This window comes from Pleurodeles waltl, chromosome 2_2, assembly GCF_031143425.1.
Source record: "Pleurodeles waltl isolate 20211129_DDA chromosome 2_2, aPleWal1.hap1.20221129, whole genome shotgun sequence".
NCBI lineage: Eukaryota > Metazoa > Chordata > Amphibia > Caudata > Salamandridae > Pleurodeles > Pleurodeles waltl.
Window position 1 is genome coordinate 500,038,022 of NC_090439.1, and position 21,435 is coordinate 500,059,456.

Genomic DNA, 21,435 nt, shown 5'->3' on the forward strand with positions numbered 1-21,435 from the left:
TGCAAGCCTTCAGGAGGCTGCTTTCTGGCCAGCGTGTAGCAGATGTTGATGCACAGTACGACCCAATGAGAGATGGTTCGCTTCTTCGCACCCACATATCCCACGAAGAGCTGGTTATCCACCTGGAACTCACAGGTACAAACAAGAGAGAACGTCAAAGCTCTTTTTAGGTCCAGAAGATGGAGTCTTCTCCACTTCCCTTAGAAGGATGTGGGGATATGTGAAAAGTAGGCAGAGTGATTAATTGGCCTTCATGAAAGGGAATGACCACCTTTGGCAGAAAAGATGCCCTTGTGCAAAACACCAGTTTGTCAGGATATATAGAGCAGTAAGGCAGCTTAAATGACAACACCTGCAGCTCACGCACTCAACAGGCAGATGTAATTCTAACAAGAAAGGCTGTTTGCAGCGTGAGAAGTCTGAGGGGACAAATGTGGAGCGGCTCGGAAGGCGCACACTACAAAAAGGTTAAAACCATATTAAGGTACCCCTGGGCACAATGAATGGGGGAAGGAGAGAAGAGATGAGTAAAACCTTTGAGGAACCTTTGTACAATAGGGAACTTAAAAAAAGAGGGTTGAATCAGGCAACTGCAAGAAGGCAGAAATGGCAGATAAATAGCCCTTAAGAGTGCCCAAAGCAGAGGTCTGCTGGGCAATGGAAAGAATGAAAAGTAAAAACCTCAGAAAGGGGATCAACAGAATTTTCTGTGCACCTTGCCACAAATTTCTTTTAATGGCAGGCGTATACCGTTTTGGTTGAGGGGCGCCTGGCTGCCAAGATCACATTACAGACTTCGGGAGAAAGGTCAAAAGCTGTCAACTGCTACCATGCAAATCTCCACGCAAAAAAACAGAGAGTGGACAGGTTCAGGTGAAGAACCCTCCAATGCTGCTGCAACAGAAGATCCTCCAGTCTGATCGCATGATCAAAGGTCATGCTTAGTAGCTCGGGATACCAAACTCTCTGTACCCAGTCCAGAGTCACAAGAAATACTTAGAACCGGTAAATCATGATCTTCTTGAGAACTCTGGGCAGGAGTGGTATGGGCGAGCATACAGGAGGCCTGAATTCCGCTTCAGTCAAAAAGCATCTCTGAGCAAGAGCAGCCTTGGAAACTCCAGCATACAGAACTGCTGACATTGCGCGTTCTCAGAGGAGCCTAACGGATCTAACCAAGGTTCTCCCCACTGCTGAAAGAGACCTTTCACCATCTCCGGGTTGAGGCGTTATTCGTGATCCACTAGCCATCTTCGCCTGAGTTTGTCTGCTCTGGCATTCAGAGAGCCCCCAGGTGTTGAACCTCCAGGGATATGCCCTGCTGTTCCAGACATGTCTAGAGGACGCACAGAGCCTCTAGACAGAGTCCACAACCCCCCGCTTGCCCTGTTAGTTGCAATACCACATGGGGGTGGTGTTGTCCGTGAACACCCACTCAGGCCTTTCCTTGATGGAGGGTAGAAAGCTTTCAGTGGCAGTCGGATCGCTCCGAGCTACTGCAGGTTGATGTGGAGTCCATATTCTGCCAGACACCAGAGTCCTCTGATCTCCATCTTTCTCAGTTGGCCCGCCCATTCTGTGAGAGATGCATCTATCACTACTGTCAGATCTGGGTAGAGAACAGACGCTGGCCTAATCGCAGTTTGTTAGCTACCACTGCAGGTCTTTCACAATTTCATTCAAGATCTGGACCATGCTCGAGAGATTCCCCTGATGCTGCACTCACTGAAACTTCAGGTCACACTGCAGAGCTCGCATATACCATCTGGCATGTCTCACCAGAAGTATGCAGGAGACCATGAGCCCAAACAGCCTCAGAGTCAGTCTCACCAGAATACAGGACAGAAGTTGAAACATCAGTATCATAACCTGAATATCCTAGACTCGCTGCTTGGAAGGACAAGCCCGAAACTGCTCAGTGTTTAGAACAGCTCCAGTGACATGGAGTGTCTGAGAGGGAGGCAGGTTTGATGTTTGACATTTATAGTCAACCCAGGCGAGTGCAGGAGGTTCACAATAGTCTGGAGGTGGGAGATAGCATGGGGTGAGTCCGCCTTTAACAGCCAGTCAAGCTAGGGGGGAGACTGGAACCCCTGATCTCCAGAGATGAGCTGCAATCACCGCCATCACCTTGGTGAACATACGGGGGAACTGGTAAGGCCACAGGGAAGCACGGAGAACTGAAAGTGCTCATGGCTTACTGTATACCGCAAATAATTTCTGTAGGGCAGGCAAGACGGGAATGTGGAAATAGGCACCCTGCAAGTCCAATGCTACCACTGAGTCTCCTGGATTCAGTGAAAACGAGACCTCAGCCAATATGAGCATTTTTAATTTCTCCTTCTTGAGTAAGGGATTAAGGGTTCGTAGATATGAAAATAGGGCAAGAACCTTTGGCCTTTTTGGGGACCAGAAAGTAGAGGTAATAACCACAGCCTACTTCTGGTACTGGAACCCCCTCTTTTGCTCCCTTGGCCAAGAGAGCCACCATTTCCTCGCAGAGAAGGGACCTCCGTTATCCAGTCGTGAGATGGTGGCCTGGATGATGGAAGGACAGACTCAAAGGGGAAGTAATAGCCCATTCGGACAATCTGCAAAACCCACATGTCCAATATTATGGACTGCTAGTGGGGCGGCAGATGGCGAATCCTGCTGCCAAATGGGTGCCCATATTGGTAAAGGGGCAGACTAGGAGGGTTAAGAGGCTGCTATAGTACGCGGGCGGCAAACTGATCAGACCGCTGGCCAACTGCCTCATGAGCTCAGTGGGTAACGTGCCCTTGTCTACACAGAGGCTGGGAAGCATGTGTGGCATGGTGCTTGGCGGGAATTGGCACAGCTGGAAGCCCCTTCTGTAGCTACGAAAGCAGCAAAGGCAGATTGTGGGGACTGGGGGCTGCCGCCGCAAGGCCAGAGGACCTGGCTGTAGCCCGAGAATCCTTAAAGCGCTAGAGAGGTGAATCTGCCTGGTCTTTGAAGAGACAGGTGCTATTAAAGGGCATGTCCATAAGGGAAGCTTAGACATGCTCCGAAAAGCCAGACTTCTTTAACTAGACATGGCGCCTCAGGGCCACTGTCACGGAAACTGCTCTACCTAGCAAGTCGCTTGTGGCAAGTCTGAAATTAACTGGGAACTTTGCTGCATAGCTCCCATTGGCAACCGCCTGAGAGTGTACGGTCCGGGCCTCCTCTGGAGCTTGTGACATCACTTGTGCAACTGTGTCATACAGAGTGTGGGAATAGAGACACAAAAGGCATGCAGTGTTTACAGACAGCAATGCCAGGCTGCCTGAAAAAAACATCTTCCCAAATGAGCCCATCCTCTTCGATTCCCTATCCGGGAGATATTAGGGAAAGTGCAGTGGGAAGTTCAGGCTTGGACCACTAAGCTCTCACAGGAAGGGTGTTGCGTGAGGAGGGTCAGGTCTCCAGGTGTAAGAAGATGGCAGTGGGCAATCATCCTATTCACAGGTGCCCCTGTGCTGGGTTTGGTCCAGGTACCCAAAAGGACATCAGTGAGTCCATCATTGAACGGGAGTGGGGGGGCTCGGATGTGGAAACTCCTGGTTGAAGCACTTCCGTCAAGAGATTAGTCTGGACTGCCACTGAGGGAAGCTGAAGGTCTAGGGCCTCAGCTGCCTCCCTCACCACCACTGTGTAGGAAGCTCTCTCCTACATAGCCACTATAGGGGGAGAAATTATACTAGTATCTGGAGAGGTGTTCAGTCCACTTGCTTCAACCAAATCCTCAAGCCAGTTCATTTGCCCTTCGTAATGCTGCTATTCGAAAGGATCCAGCGATCCGTCCCATTCTTCCCCGGGGCCTAGCCCAACAGAAAATGGGTCAGGCTCCGATCTAGGAGGCAAGGCTCCTGCCAGCATTGAGTGATGCCCATCCAGCTCCATGTCATAGACTGGGATGACAATGGGAACGGTGCCACCAGTGGGAGCCAGGAGCATTGGCAATATACCAACACCAGTAGTGGTTACCACATACAGTGTAGGCCAAGTTATGCCAACAATGGCTAGAACACTCTAATCTCTTAGATGTGAAAGAATACTTCTCTTCCATTAATGAAAATATGGATTTTTCAGACTTTCTTCTGGGATCACATACCGAAAGAAATAGAAGATTCCTTGCCACAGGAATGTGTGCCATCTGTAATGAATTAAATAAATGTTCTGAGAAAGAAGCTGCATAAAGAATTAGGCAAATTGATCAAGAAAACATGCAAGCAGTCTTTAAAGTTATCAACAATGGAATGTACACGCTTTCTAAAAGAGTGCACTCTTTAAATCACATTTTGTCCTCTGCAATTGTTACAACATGGCCAGGCTTAATTAAGAGCAATTATACAACTAAATACTTAGATCAGTTTCTCAGCCTTGGCAGCTCCTTAATGAAACAACCTTATTTGAGCTATATTATTAGACACTCAAAAAACAATGTCAAAGAAAGAATCCACATACACTCTATTAAGTACATAACATGTTTAAGATGAACCATTCACAGTCAGTGACATGGCACGAACCCCCTGGTTAATATATGCTATTATTTACTTACCCATAAACAACCTTTAATTACCATGACTGTCAAAATCATTAATATATATTTGTTGGTCTGAACCACGCACAATTCACAACTGTTTATTAAAGTAAATTTCCTTTCACCAACATTTGTTTAAATGAGGAAAATCCAGTGTATATCAGTCCTGCAAATTTCAGAAATCCTCTTGGACACTCCCTTCTGTTTGACACCATATCTCTGCACGGATTATGTAGCAAGTTTATCTTATCTGTTTCCTCCCCTTGCATTTATTCCTATCCACCATGAACTTTTAAATAATGGCACTTATTTGTTTTTAACAAATGTTACTTGCTGTTAGTTGGAACCTGGCCAGCCATACCTAATAAGTTTCAGAAAGAATGTAGAGTTGTGGAAGAACAGTGTATCCTCTGCCTAGACAAGTTATGAAGAACATCACTTAGTGTAGTATAAGTATGAAATGTATGCTTTTTGGTGACTTGAAAAAATATTGTATGATCTCTTACAAAAAGAAGTCCCTTTGACTTCTGTGGTTGAAGTTTACAATCTGCTGACAGCCAAGACTCCTTCAGAAATTCAGCTGCTGTTACATGCACAACAGCCAGCACATTTTGCAGATACTGTGCAAGCAATATTTAATTAATCTGTAACGACTGGTGTTGGTTCTTTTTAAGAAAGTTGTATCTGGTCTAATAACTGGGTTTAAAGTAATATTTAGACTGATTACATCACTTTTTCATTCTCTGCTCCAGCCTTTTTTGAGGGTTTCCATTCATATTACTGACAATTGGTTGTGGTATCAACATCTTGATCCTGTTCCACTGAGGAAATCAAAAACATGGAGTGCCAATATCCAAGTGAACAAAGTTTCAGACATACTCTAGAACGCTACATGGGACATGCGTGGCTATCTGAACCCAGCGAGCACTGGATGCTCACATTTTGCAAAGTGAATGCTACACAACTAAAACCTGCGTTCTGGTACATAAACTGACTGACATCATCTTGGACTTAAATCTGGAGCAGCCCCCAGTGGTCTATCTTGATATGAAAATGATCCTGCAACCTCTACATGAGCAGAGAAACAATGTAAAGCAAGGCATCTATCCCTTCTACAGGATGCTACTTATGACATAGCAGTATCACTTGAGTCACTTTTCAACACAGCCCAGATGAATGGCTTTAAATATTGCTATTCTTCTAATACTCTGGAGAAAAGCCGCAATCAACACTGAGTGCTTCAGACTAGCAACCAATTGCTGGTCCACCTATCATACCAACTATTAACTATCAACATGCTCTGTATGGATTTCGCAAAGACCACACAATGTCGATGGTACAATGTCAACATATCTTCTGATGAGGAGTGAATTAAGACAACCAACGAATCATGACATATATCCATCATGTGTACCACAAAGCCTATATAAACTAAGAACTGAAAAGAAAATATTGTTTCCCTCTTTTTAATGAATTCTTTTTTTCTTTTTTTATACTGCCTATTTTTTTTATCTGGCTTGTCTATATTATCACTGGTATGTTTTTTCTCCAAATATCATAAAATGCTTTAGATAGATTATGAGGTATGATTGTTAGCTTTAACTATGCAAGGATTACAAATATGTATGCTTTGCTATGTAAACTATATTACCACATACGTTTTATGTATCTTTTATATCTGCATTGCATTTAGCAGATTTTATATTATATTACAAGTATATTACATGTAAATGTTTTAGAAACGTATTTTCTCTCAAGACAAATCTAGATGATAATTGAAAACATGTGTTTCCCTTCACATTATTCAAATTCCTATTGGGTGGATATGCCTCTAAGATATCACACTCAGATATACAGCCCAGGGATGATTAAAATGCCTAAGGTCCGACTCCATCTTATACAGGCTCCGACTCCATTTTAGTTCACAGAAGCCGCCATCTTCCTTAACTTAGACAATGGAATTTGCCATATTCCCCGATTTATGCAGAATCATTGTTATGTCTACCATTAAACACAGATGTTAAAGGGCCTCATCGTCATAGTAACTGTGATACTGTCAATTTCTTCGATTAATGGCATAGATACAACATCTAATCCGACATTTGTCTGGGTCAGAGGTCTACTCCCCACCATGTCAAAGTCAAATAAAAGACATACAGACATAATACCAAAAATAATGTGTTCTGAATTGATGTCCTTTTGCCTTATAAGTTCATAAACACACACCTGGGATGCATACCTTGATAATCATAGTCTGTCAAACATTTCTAAACTTATATCAGACATTCCAATTTCTGATAAGATTTAGAATTTAAGGGCTGCCACTTGACCACTTGTCAGGAGAGGTCTTTCATGCAGATTATCACCTGCGATTCTGCCACAGGCAGTCTCACCTGCTGCCAGCACACTTCACATTTCGCAGATGATAATCTCGCTGTAAAACTGAAGCTGATAAAGCCAAGTCCCAGAGGCAGACCATCTTTCTGAGTGCTACCGCAGTGGGTGTTTGCTCTTCGTGGGGGAACACTGCCTTCACTCCAGCGCTCATAAAGACAGCCTTTGCTGTCAACAAGGTATGCAGTGTGTATCTTATCCCTAAGAAATTCCGGATTGCAAGTTGCTCTGCCTTTCATGCTCTCTTAGTATATCACATAGAAGTAAGCATTAGGGTTAATGGTTCTACATAACCTTTTGAATTACATTGTATTCATTCTGAAATTGTTCATTTTAGTCATATTATTTATTACATGTTGTTTTGCTGTTTTCATAATATTCTATTGAGTTGTTTTAGATGTGCTAAGAAACAAATTGTCCCTGTAGTAATAAATACTTTTAACTTAAGTGTTCATTCTTTTTGTCATAGTGGCTGTAATACTATGAATAACGAAATAAGGTTGTTGCTTTTTCCAAGGTACCCCTGATCACCTTATGGGATTGTTAGTAATGCAAAAGTAATACTTCTATGTCAATTACACATTGAATATTAAAGGGCTACAGTAATTTGTCTTTCAAATTCCTACTTGGTGCATTGAACCAAGACACCCGCAGGTAGGAAAGCACACCTTGTAGAGTTACACCAAAGTAGTAATTTACACAACACCCACGGACTAAGACTTAACATTCTTTAAAAGTAACTTCTCAGTTTTCGAAAGGATCCTGAAACCAGTCTGTTTTATGTTACTTTAAGTATCTCTCCAGCTTTTGATACTCACTATTGCACTTTATGCCTTTGTTAATCAGAGAAGAAACAGAACTTTAAATTTGCATTTTGAGTATTAATGTGAGTTTATATTAATGTTGTTGGGCGCTCCAGACTTTTGATGCTGGAGAAGTAGAAATGATTTAAAGGCAGGAGGAGGTTGGGGGAGAAATAGAACAGAAGACTTCACTGACTTGGGTTTACATATAATTAGCTCAAAATCATATGAATAGACATTAAGCAATGTCTGAGTTGGTGACCCTCATTTAAAGTGCCTCCTTTCTTGCGGCAGCCATACTTAAACAAAATTCTTGGATGGAGGGGAAACTGTATTCAGCGCAGCTTACATCTGAAAGATTCATATACCATACTATGTGTTTCTCACCTCATGAAGCAGACTGTGGCATTATTCCTGCAAATTATTTGTATGGTTTATCAATGGAACCCTATGTGGCTGATGTATAATGTGCTTTACAAAAAGGCAATAAAGTTTGTTTAAAAAAAAAAAAAACTAACAATACTCCTGACACAAAGCTATGACCTGCTCAAAGGCCAGTACAGAACTGACTGCAACAGGGTATTAAAAAATAACTGATGTCTGGACAAGACAATATACCCAATGTTCTGACTCTTAAAATATGAACGGTTACAAAGGAGAATAAATACAGACGGCTTTTGACAGACTAAATTGAGTGAAGACAAGATTTTTTGTTTAATGAAATATCATAGCCAACCTTATGAAAGCTCAAAGAGAAATATGGCCAGCGAGGAAGTTACCTGTCAGGTGAAATAGTGAAACAAATATTAAACCTAAGCAAATGATTAACTACTTGTTGCAATAATAATCAATTCCAACCATGTAAAGACTGAATGAGTGAAATGTACGGGCAATGGAATGAGGTGAAACCCTGAAGTATCACTTTCAATACCATAAGACCGTTTCCAACATATATTATGTGTACAGGTTCACCAGCGGGCCTAAGCATAGTTCTATGGAAGCATACTCAGTATGTCTGTGTTATATCCCAGTACTTAGGATTAATGTTGGGGAATTTTTTTAGAGGACAACGTTTTAAAAACAATCAACCAATCGATTTATTCTCCTAAATCAAACTTACTACCCGTAACTAGCTGTCCTTATCATAGGCCACATTAGCTTAGCTCGAAAATGGTTTGAAGAGGTGCTCTCCTCAATTATGAAATGGAAAAATAAAGTTGTTTCTTGGTTGTTTTTAAACTGTTGTTTGAGAATATAAACAGACTCAAATGCAAGAGTATGCAGGACCCACAACAAAAGTGGCTCACATCATGGCAAGCTATTATTTTGCCAGGTATTAAATGTAAGAATATTCTTCTTTTTTCATTTCATTTGGCCAGTCTAATGCCTTCTGTTTTAGCTGTGTCCAGGTAGTTCACTGTAACAAATGGTGCACCACAATACTTATTAGGAAAACAGAACAAAAGCGTTCACTGCTACCGTCAGTATCCTGTGAAGCCTGGTCTAACAGGCTCTTAGTTGTTCCTTAATGGAGTTGAATCTGGAAAAGGAAGATGGGCACAACTCTGACACAAGGACCCCTTAAGTTGTACAGTCTTCTTAAAATTGGTAATCAGGGTTTAAATGAACAAGGAGAAAGAGAAAACCTCAACTGTAATAAGGCGTCTCTGCCCAACTCAGGCAAAATGTCATCTCCTGAGTAGTTCAGAGGGATAGTTACCTCCTCTAACCTTGTGCAGGTATTAAATTCCTCTCTTCATTATAATGTAGTCCATTAATTAATTTAAATAATTAGGATTTTTCATGATTAGGCACCACACATTACATGCTCTAATATCTCCCATCAGTAATAGTCATCCTTTCTAAACAACCAAAGCAACATTTAAAAAAAATTCTCTCCATTCTCTCAGAAATAAATTAAATAAATTGTTAAAAGAATTGAAATGTTTAGGAGAATAGTAAAAAATTAAAACAAAATATGGTCAAGGAAAAAAACTACTGCAAGGATTGTAAAGTAATAGTAAAAGGCAAATAATAGAACCAGAGAAACTTGAATTGTACAAATTAACTGGCATCTGTAAGATGTACATTGTTGGAAAGTTTAGGCATCTGAACCTAAACAAACAGATATTGACAAGGCCAGTAGGTCTCAACCTTTGAAAAATGTTAACTGACATTTTAGCTTTGAGAATGCTCGTTCAGATGCTATTCTATGCCAGGACCAGAGGCTCAAATTATACAATACTTTCTTCACTTCATTGCTCAGCAGCTTAACACTGTTATCATCAACAAAACAAAGACTACAAATCCCATAAGACTTTGGTTTAACAATACATTCAACATACCAACCATAGTCCAACATATAAAGCATCAATCCAGGACAAGCACTTCCTCTTCCTTCGCTACTCAGCAGCCACGTAAGCGCTTCTCCTTGATTCTTTATATGCTGTGGTTCTATTATTAATCTAAGCTGGTTGGGACATAAGGTATTGGTTTTCACGTTTCTATACTGGCTTTATACTACTGAGATCCCTTTTCTCGCAACAGTGTTCGTATTTGTTTTGTACTAGTTTTATACAGCCTTTCAGTGTCTCAGTGTTTCTTTGCTTGAAATTAATAAATACACGTTATCACAGTGCAGCACAGCTTCCTCGAACTCGTTCCTGGCTTCTAGTCAACATATATACACATACATATACACACACATATATATAGACACACACATATATATAGACACACACATATATATAGACACACACACACACACATATATATAGACACACACACACACACATATATACACGTATACATATACATATACACGTATACATATACATATACATGTATACACATATACATGTATACATATACATATACACATGTATACATATACATATATGTATACATATACATATACATATACACATGTATACATATACACATGTATACATATACATATACACATACACATGTATACATATACATATACACATACACATACACATATACACATACATATACACACATGTATACACATACACATGTATACATATATATATACACATGTATACATATATATATACACATGTATATATACATGTATACATATACATATATACATACATATATACATGTATACATATATACATGTATACATACATACATGTATACATATACATATACATACACGTATACATATACATACACATGTATACATATACATACACATGTATACATATACATATACATACACATGTATACATATACATATACATACACATGTATACGTATACATGTACATACACATGTATACATATACATATACATACACATGTATACATATACATATATATACACATGTATACATATACATATATATACACATGTATACATATACATATACATACACATGTATACATATACATATATATACACATGTATACATATACATATATATACACATGTATACATACATATACACACATATACATACATATATACACATATACATACATACATATATACGTATACATATACATATATACATACATATATACATATATACATACATATATACATATATACATACATATATACATATACATATATATATATACATATACATATATACATATATACATATATACATATACATATATACATATACATATATATATATACATATACATATATACATATACACATATACATATATACATATACACATATACATATATACATATACACATATACATATATATATATACATATACATATATACATATACATATACATATATATATATATATATACATATACACATATACATATATATACATATACATATACATACATATATACATATATATATATATACATATATATATACATATACATATATACATATACATATATACATATATACATACATATATACATACATATATACATACATATATACATACATATATACATATACATATATATATATACACATATACATGTATACATATATACATATACATATATATACATATACACACACAAACACACACACACACACACATATATATATATATATATGCCCCTATAAAGGGTGCAGGGAGCACGGACCAGTTCCACATTCCAATCATTCTTTGATTGTGTACCCAGCCGCTAGGGGGCACATGAGGCCCTGCATTTCGCGCATTCTTTGAATTCATATCTGCACTTGCGGTTCGTTAAGTCGCTTCCAGTGTGTGGGAATCCAGGACAGAGTGCGAGAACAACAGTTAGGCTCCCATCATTAAGGCGTTTTGTCATCTTTTTGGTTCCAGCAGTGTGATCGTTGATAGTGGAGCATACACAATGGTATTAACCTAGTCAAATTCACAGGGTGTTATTGGCAAGTTCAACAAACTATTTTGGGATGCCATACCTGGCCAGCTCCAAGCTATTTCTTTTAAAATCAACAAGCATTGACCACTGCAACAGGGACCTCCATCCCAGTGCCTATTGGGAATCCCTAATTAGGGGGATTCCATTTATATCTGTCTTGCAGTGCCACCTCATAGGGGGCTTATATTTTGACTAATTCTTACTCCTTAGGCCTCTTCTGATCCTGATCTCCATGGCAAGTGCTAATCCTGAACGCTGGGGGGTGGTGGATGAGCAACAGCCTCTCCTCCCCATTTACCTTGAACTGGTGGACGCCACTGATGTCGCTCTTCAGAGGATAAGTTCATCAGCTTTGTCGCCCAGGAGTAAGCAACTAATACAGCTTACAGCCTGACGAAACATCATACTCCAGCAGGAGGAAGGTTTGGGGACAATAAACACTAACACTAAGGTGACCCATGAGGGTAAATGAAAATCTAAGCACCTCCAATGACACACTTTTGAGTGGCTTTGTAATGTGTTCTTGAGGAAGCGCCTTGACGCAAGAGCTGGATACCCAACCTGGGATTACCCCCAATGACAATGATTCCTATTTGCCCCAGAGCAAGCTGATGAATGAGGGGAAGACTCTGAGAACCCTGATGAGGATTCTGGTGAGGAACCAGGTCCTATTAGACCTTGGTTACCGGAAGGTGGCGCCAAATGCCGCAGACTGATCAAGGTGCCGACACATGAGAGATGTCAGACACACAAGACATTTATCATCCCTGCTTGGTGGACTGGGTTCCCGCCAGCAAAGTAGCCACATAAGCTGCGTTCAAATTCGCAAACCTATTGAAAAGAAAGTCAGAGGTAGGCTCAAAGCGAAGAGTCAACGACCTTACTTAGCGGGCAAAGTGGCCAGAGATCGATGGGAAAATGGCACCTTTGTCACAAAATTTGTTAAAAACCCTAAAAAGGGTTTAGACTGGTCCTGGAGATCCTGTCAGGTCAAGGTACATGAAATCTTCCAAAATTCTTCTATGTGGCCAAGGCTGCTGCAAATCAGGGGAATTAAATGACCCCACCATCTTCTCTGGATGGGACCAGCGAGCTATATGCTTTCTGGGTAATGTGCTTTGTCCAATGAGTACAGACGGTCTTTGTTAATTAAGTTTGACCCAAAGTTGGCGAAGTGGCCACCACGAAGGCCAAAGCAGTGACAGAAAAAGGGCTCTTCGGAGACCCCTTCACTAAATAACTTACTTAATTTGTGACCATTTTTTCATCGTTGGCTAAGGCCCATCAGTTTATCTGTAAAGTATTTAAGCAAAAGGCTTTTGTTTGGGTCAAAAGAGGTAAAGGGTGCTCCTGCAGTCACAACTTTACCTCCAAACACCACAAGCTACGATTTGAGGGATGCTTACCTCACAGTGCGGATAAAGCCAGGGATTTATCATCAACGATCAGAAGTATGAGGGTACTCCTTTGCAAAAGTCGTTTTTTAATAGGTTTTGAGATCGATACAGTCGATCAGCTCCTCAGATTATCCCACAAGTAAATGCTCATCATCCAGAGGGAGCTGTGCAGAACTTTGAATGAAATCGTGTCTCTTCAAGTTCTAGTCAGGACTGTTGGACTGCTCTCATCATCTATTTAGGCAATCTTTCCGGGACCCCTTCACTACTGAGTGCTCCAACAGTTTATGGCAATGCATCTCAGAAGAGGTCTCACGTACGCTCAAGAGATCAGCCTCTCACCAGAAGCACAGACAGAGATCAGTTGGTGGCTAGAACAAATGCAGACCTGGAACAGCAAAGCCAACTTTGGTACACAATCGAATCTTATCATCGAGTCAGATGCGAAAGGCTTGGGCTGGGAAGCCTGTTGCGGAGGGGCCACCACCGGCAGACTGTGGTCAGGCAATGAGGAAACCCTAGAGCTCCTGGCAGGTTCTTTTGAGCTCCAGAGTCTGGTAACTCACAGAGTGGCGTGCTCCATCCTGCTGAAAATGGGCGTGTCAGACATTTGGTGCATAAACTGGCTGGGAGGCACCCACTCCAAAGCACTAGCTGATCTAGCCAGGGATTTCTGGATCCATTGTCTTACAAACAAGATATCAGTCATGGAGAAGAATCTTCCTGGTCGCCTAATTCAGACAGCGGATTGAAACTCCCTGCATTTGAGGGATTCCAGTACATGGAAATTAGATCAGATTCTCTTCCAGATGATCATGCGCAAACGGGGCCGATGTCAAGTAGATCTTTTCGTTTTCAGACACGAACATCAGCTGCCCCATTTTTCCAGTTGGCATCTGGATCCATTGGGCGAAGCAACTGATGCCAGGATTAGTGTCAATTTTGGGGGAATGCATTCCCTCCATTTTCAAGGATTGCCAGGCTCACAGCATTGGTCAAATGGCAAAGAGCAGAGGTGATCCTAGTAACACCATCAAGGTAGTTGCAAGCTTGGTATCCAGTTCTTCCGGAACTTTCTATGGATTTTCCAATCCCACTTCCCCAGACTCCACGTCTTCTGATGGACAGTCATCACAACTTGCACCAGTTGGTTCAGGATGGCAATCTCCGTTTGATGGTGTGGAAGATTGATGGACGTTGGGATGTCCCAGGCCTTTCATCATAAGCTGCACTGCTCATCAGAAGAGCCTGCGTCAATTCCATGGTCAAACAATATAGATCAGCTTGGCACTGATGGTCTCACTGATGTGCACGACGGGATCTCAATCCTGTGGGGGGTGGATGTAGTTCACACTGTGAATATTTTCTCTGAATTGGCAGGTGCGATGCTAGCATACTGCACAATTCATGTCTGTAGATCAGCCATTTCTGCATGTTATTTGCATTTTTATGAAGTTCCAGCAGGGGAAATCATTTAGTGTTCAGACTACTCAGCTCAGGGTGAATTGTTTAGCCACTCTTGCAGAGCACCGGTATACTTCTTTATGGGATCTCAACATGATTCTTTGCTTTTTGTTACCAAGGCAAAACAACAAATATTTGTCACGACTGGAACTGTCAGGTACGCTAGCAATGCTCTTATGCTTGATATCCTGCAGAAGAGTGTCAATGTACAAGCTCTGGATATCACTGTCTGTATTTTTAATACAGATGGGGTTTCGTTCACTATCTCAGGAAGAACCAAAACGAATTCCAGAATGGTGCTTTATCCAGCTTTCCCGTCCCATCCTAAATTGTGTGGTACAGTGCCTCTAGGCCTACTGAACTACGACGGAAGAATACTGTCCTATGGGAATGAAACAACTGCACATCGCACTTAAGAAACCATTCAAACCGGTTTCTGTTCCCACTATAGCCAGATGGGTGAGTGATGTGGGTTTTACAAGAAGCTACAACAGACGCTTCTTTTGGTGCGCACTTGGCTAAGCGGGTCGATGGCCTCAAAAGCCTTTGCGGTTGGGAGGGCATCTAGAGGATAAACTCCTGGTGGCAGACTGGCCCTAAGAATCCACTGTTAAAACATTCCATTTAAAGTCAATCCATGGTATAGTCTCAATGGTGGTCAACCAGCGTTAAACTTGGATAATCTGAACCACTGGTTCTGACGTCGAATTTAAAATTTCCTAGCTATCGTTAAGGAAAACTTTCAGTTCCATTAAGGACACGGGGCAATGATTATCCTTCCAAGTATTTCTTTCTAATTCAGCAACCCTCCCTTTTCGATTGCTATGACTGAGTAAAATGGCAGCTGTGTTACGATCATTAACCTATTCCTGTCATTGCTGTGATAAGTGCTGATTCCAAACAGGATGTGTAATCCAAAACAATGGATAGAAATCTATTGCACAAAGAAAGAGGAAGTGCTTGTCCTGGACTGATTCTTTACATGCTAGACTCTCTGGCTGATATGTTTAATGTATTGTTAAATAAAAGACTCAAGGAATTTGTAGTCTTTGTTTGGTTGGTGATAATATTGTTAAGCTGCTGAGCAATAAAATTTAAAAAGTATTGCATAATCCTCGCCTCCATGTCAAAATAGAATAGAAACTTTCCTTCACGATAGCTAGGAAATTGGATATTTAGAATCCGAAAAAAATGATATGCCCACCAGCGAGCACCATGACACAGTAGTCTTTTTTTTAAATGTATGTTTTCAGGATGCCAGACATCCATCTTGTAGACCAAAAGTAATTGGATGACTATTATTATTATTATTTTTTTTTTTTTGGGGGGGGGGGGGGGGAGGGATAACTACACACCTAAAGGCCCGTGTCAGGACGAGAACCCAGTCACTAAATCTATCAGAGCTCAACCCCAGAATAACTATGCCACAGAGCAGATAAGCTTAACTTCGGGCAATGTGTAAAGTATTCTGCAATAGCAAAAAAGTAATAAAGATAAAAATAACAATATTAAAGAATAGTGTACACTTTAATAAACAAAATTACACAAAAAAATGATACAAATCCAATAAGAGGCAAACAGAAGATATGATTTTTTTAAATTTGAAGTAGAAACAGCACCAAAACAACAAAAATGCCAATGAGAGTCAATGGACGTGGTAGACCAGGAAGAAGGTGCAGTTTGAGGCTGGAACAGAGGTAGGATACCTAAACCAGATTCGTTGTGGTCAAAGATTTTTCCTTCTGACTTAGTAAAGTATTTTAAGTCCCAGTGCACCACAGGCGTACAATCTAAGGCACCCAGAACCTAAGGGGAAGTACTCAAACTCTCAGGGTGTCAGACAGGAGGCTAATAGGAGGGTCTGGTTCACTCCAGCTCCAGTTGCAACTAAATAGCTGGGTACTTCCTGAAAAAGGCCTTCTGCAGTTTGCTGTCGCCCTGTAGACACACAGGACAGCCAAATGACCCTTCGAGTCGTGCGTGGGGAGTGTACTATGGTAATCCTAGTGTTCTCCCACATCTAACACTAATATGTAGTTTTGAAGAGGAACTGTACCCACAACAAACACAGAGACAAAGGCCTGACAGGAAAAAAAGCAAGAGTTCTTCAGCAACAAAACAGTGGCTATATAAGAACTATCCTGGCACCCTGTTTTCCCACTTTCAAGTATGCTACGTGTTATATGTAAAGCTAGGAACCTGTCAAGCATGACTTGACACTCAAGCAGGATTGGACACTGTAGTGTCAAAAAGAATGTGTACATCCCTCCTTGCATATTCAGTGGCGTTTGGAGTAATCCTCTCTGCCCATTCATGTCAGTTTATCGTTTACAGCTGGGAGGCATTTCATGCCATTTCCGCCCCTCTTCAAGGCTAGTTATTGGCTGGGAGAAGCTGGAGAGTCCATACAAATTAGCCTCCAGTAACTTTAGACAGGGAAAGGGTAACTCTCTAAAAGTTACTTTTTCTTAATATTTCTTTTCAAATCTGACTTCATCATTGAATTGGGCTTTAAATAACTATTAAAAGTAATTGGTTAATTATTTTCTAGCCAGTCCTATTCCGAGATACTGCATTAGTATTTTAATCTGTACTCTGGTTTTCTACAAAGGATAGCTAAGCTTGCCACAGTGAAAATAGTCTTGGGTTTCACTGTTAAGGACATGTTACCATTACATATCTGTGTGTCCTACTTTTAAATACCATGCACCCTACTATCTGGGCTACAAGGCCTACATTGGAGTGATTTATTAATATTTAAACAGAAGGTTTTTATCTGTTAAATGGGTTTATTTTGCCACGTTGAATTGCAATTTTACACTGCTGCAGTCAGGCTACACAGAGTAGGCCTGAAGTCATGTTTGCACTTCCACTGTAGTGGATGGCACAACAGGTGTTGCAGTCCACTAGTGGCATTTTAACTTCCTTGCTGTGGGTACACTTTGGACCTTATTCTACAGACATATAGGCAAGTTAAGTAAACCAGTCAGGAATATGCCAATTCAATCTCAACGGTACACTACTGCTCAGTAAGGGTAAAGTGTACAGTTATAAAACTAGAAAATTAAAGGGACTGGCAAAAAATCCAGGGTGACCATGCAAAAAAATGTAATTTCCTAAACAGAAGAAGTTAAACAAAAAATAAAGTAAAAAGTGGTGAAAACACCTTAATGCAAGGAGTGGCCCGGTCTCACACTGCAACTACCAGCCCTCATAAAACTTTAAAATGTAATAACAAATAACATGATTTGCAAGCGAGCAACAGAGGAGCAGGGGTTTGGGGGAACATGTGATCACCACAGATGAGCAGTGGCATTAAGGGAATGGGCACAGCAGCAACAGAGGTTATTAAAAATCGAGCATGACAGGGAAGAGACATGCTGGGAGTCCGAAAGCAATTAGAAAAGCTAATTAGGAAAGCCTCAAGGAAGACGCAGGGACCACAAGTAGGAAGCGCACAAAGAAGACAGGGCAAGAAATATAAGTACTCTGATGCAGTGCTAAAAGCAAAAGGAAAAAAAGTAGATCCCAGAATGTAAACAGTGGGAGGACACAAGTCGTTAAATCAAACGAGGGTGAAGAAGTTGTGCTCCACAGAAGGGACAAAGACAAGAGGAAAAGTGCTACTAAATAAGAAGCAAGCAAATAAGGCTGAGAAGAAAGAAAATTAAAAATAAGCAATGGGCTGACACAAAGCCCACTGTAAGTATTGTTTCAGGCAATAGGTCATTTAGCAACAGATAAATAGGTATGTCAGTGGGTGAGAGCTTAATAAATATATCTCTTCAAGAAAACCAGACTTAGAACGTAATAGAGCATTTCAAGGACAACCCTGCTGAGTTAATTTGAATATTCTGTACCTACTAATCAAATTGTTGCATATTACCTCATTTTAAAAATGCACTTAAAGAAGTAAATTGATCAGAAATTAGAAAAGCAATCTTCTTGCGTAGCCTTAATAAGTAATACAATTTTGACAAGTAACTCAGGATTAGCTAAAATACAACTAAAATGCAACTGTTTGTTGTACAGGTGCTTTCACTTACTTTTAAGCTCATTTCCTACAAGAAAATCATATAAATTATTATGATGTGGATAGTTCTTTTTTCCAAATGATTGTCTATCATAGGAGGAAATGTAAAGTGATGCTTACACTTGTTTACCAATACATGTCAACAACATTATTACAGTACCTGGACAACCCATGGGCTATTTGCAAAGGCCATGATGTCCCTTTCTTCCCAGAAAAATGCAGAATCTGATCGTTTTATCATCTCCAGTTTGCTCAGAAGCTTCATAGCATACACTTTTTTAGTTGCTTTATGTCTTACCTTTGGAAAAAGTAAAAAGAGCATTTACTTTAACTTTACTAAAATTGCTGTAAAAATGTCACGTAAGCCAATTCAATAGATGAATGCCTGTTCTGCAAACATACATTTAATCTGACGATCAGAGGTTCAATCATGCCCCACATTAATTTGGAAACGTGAGTACAACAGAGTTGGGCAACAGCAAACTATTACTTACTGTAATAAAAGAATCATACATGGCTGATAGAAAAGACAAGATGGTATACATGACAGAAATATTAGAATGCCCTTGCAAAGTTCTTGTGCATTTTAAGTTGCTTACATATGAGTTAGTTGTACTAATATATTAGTAAAGAGGGTGCTCATGAAATTAATTCAAAATAGGGGATATCCTACCAAAGTTATTAAGGGCTGAGGATAGAGTAGGGTAAGCCTCCCCAGAATGCATTGGCACATGGACTCTCCCATGGAATAGTAGAGTACGTACCCTCTGAGAGCACCTGCAATATGTAAACTCTAGATTACTCTGCTTATTACTTTGATACCATGGGCTTGGGAACCAGCCAATCTATGTATGGTAAATAGATGATAAACCCCATACTGTTATTATTATCACACAAAGAAAATCAACAAACAAAAAAATAAAACAAAATGTTCCCAGTGATTAACTTTGCCTTTCTGAACATCTAAGTACATGCACATGACTGCAGTTCCACAAATCACACAAACAAGTTCATCATATTACCCATGTCTCAAACTACTGGAACCTGCATTATAACAAGGACACTCATCATGACAATGAAGATTACAGAATAGAATGATATACATGATATAACGGGAATGTCCCCTAGATGGTATACAGCAGTGTTCCTCTGTCTTAAGTGCCCAAGGATATCTGATGTATAGCCTCACACGAATTTAGAGTGCGTGCAGAGGCCTACGCCTGTCTAATGATATGAGAGGTCCCGAGACTGTCCAATGACCAGGAGATGTGTCTTCATTGTACAGACTGTGCTTATCCTGGGTTTAGTACACAAAGGAGTAGAACCAGCATACTGAATTATCTGAATCTACAGTTGTGACAAGATTTATTTTCTATTTGTGTCAGTGGAGTGAAGGTCTACTGTCCAACTCGAGTAAAATTCCACTTTTAATCACTAACAACCCAACTGTATGTTGTGCATGTGGCCTGCGTGGTACATGCATTGGGTTTATGAGTGAGCCAGAGAAATGGAGGCCTTAGGGATCATTTTTGGATACGCCAGGCCTTGTGCACAAGGTGAGGTTGTTTTACCAGAAAGAGGAAGTGTATTCCTGACATTTCTAAAGCTGGAGGAAGGAGACCAATGCACTGAAGTGTGACAGAGGAGAAACGTTTTATGAAGAAATTCAATTAGGACTTTTGCTGAGGTGCTGCTAATTCATCATCATGTAGCATGGCCATTTGTTAGATAGGGGTAAGACTGCAGTCTGTTGTTCAAGGTGAAAGAGCACCTTTCTGGAACGCTAGCCTTTTGACTTCTCTTTGATCACTCTTCAGTGTGGTCTATGACAGCCAGGTGCAAAAAGCTCCACCCTCTGTGCCTTTGAAAAGGACACTTGAAAGAAAAAAAAACTACCATTGTTCTGAAAGAAAAAACTATGGATCCATATCTCCTGTCTGCTTCAACTGTTTCAATGTGAGACCTAATGACCCACATTTTGTTCTAGTTCCCAGTTCTCTAGGAACAAGGAAGGTAGTGCTTTGCAGAAAACCTGGTTGCTCAGAGCTGGTGACTGCCTAACGGATAGCTTCCCAGTTGTGAAGAGGTATCACCCAAGTTTATCCCTTTTTAGGTTGAGCATGCAAGCGCTTTGACCTGTTGTAAGTATTGCGGGCTTTTAACCACGTACGTCATGTTAACTCGTTAGTGGGCTTGCCTTTCAAAAATCACTTAGTCATTGGTAACTGCTTTATGTTTGGGCTGCCTTGGGGCAGTTTCGTCACCACCTTGCAGACTGACCCTGTTACATGGATAATTGCCAATATACTTCTGCATGGCTGAAGTATTTTTTTCTTTTGTCTCGCCCCTTTGTGCTCCATGGTGGCCATGATCCTCACCGCACCAACAGCAAAAACTCTATCAGCAGTATTGAAGAGCTGG

At 40.5% G+C, this 21,435-nt stretch overlaps 1 protein-coding gene across 1 annotated transcript in view; it reads right to left on the reverse strand.

The window, feature by feature from the left end:
* The window catches only part of ROCK1 (Rho associated coiled-coil containing protein kinase 1), a 1,374,854-nt gene that overhangs the window by 1,069,148 nt on the left and 284,271 nt on the right, over positions 1–21,435 (reverse strand). Inside the window, exon 4 of the mRNA XM_069219991.1 lies at positions 19,175–19,312. Within this exon, the coding sequence (XP_069076092.1) occupies positions 19,175–19,312 (138 nt within the window). The remainder of the gene's footprint in view (positions 1–19,174; positions 19,313–21,435) is intronic.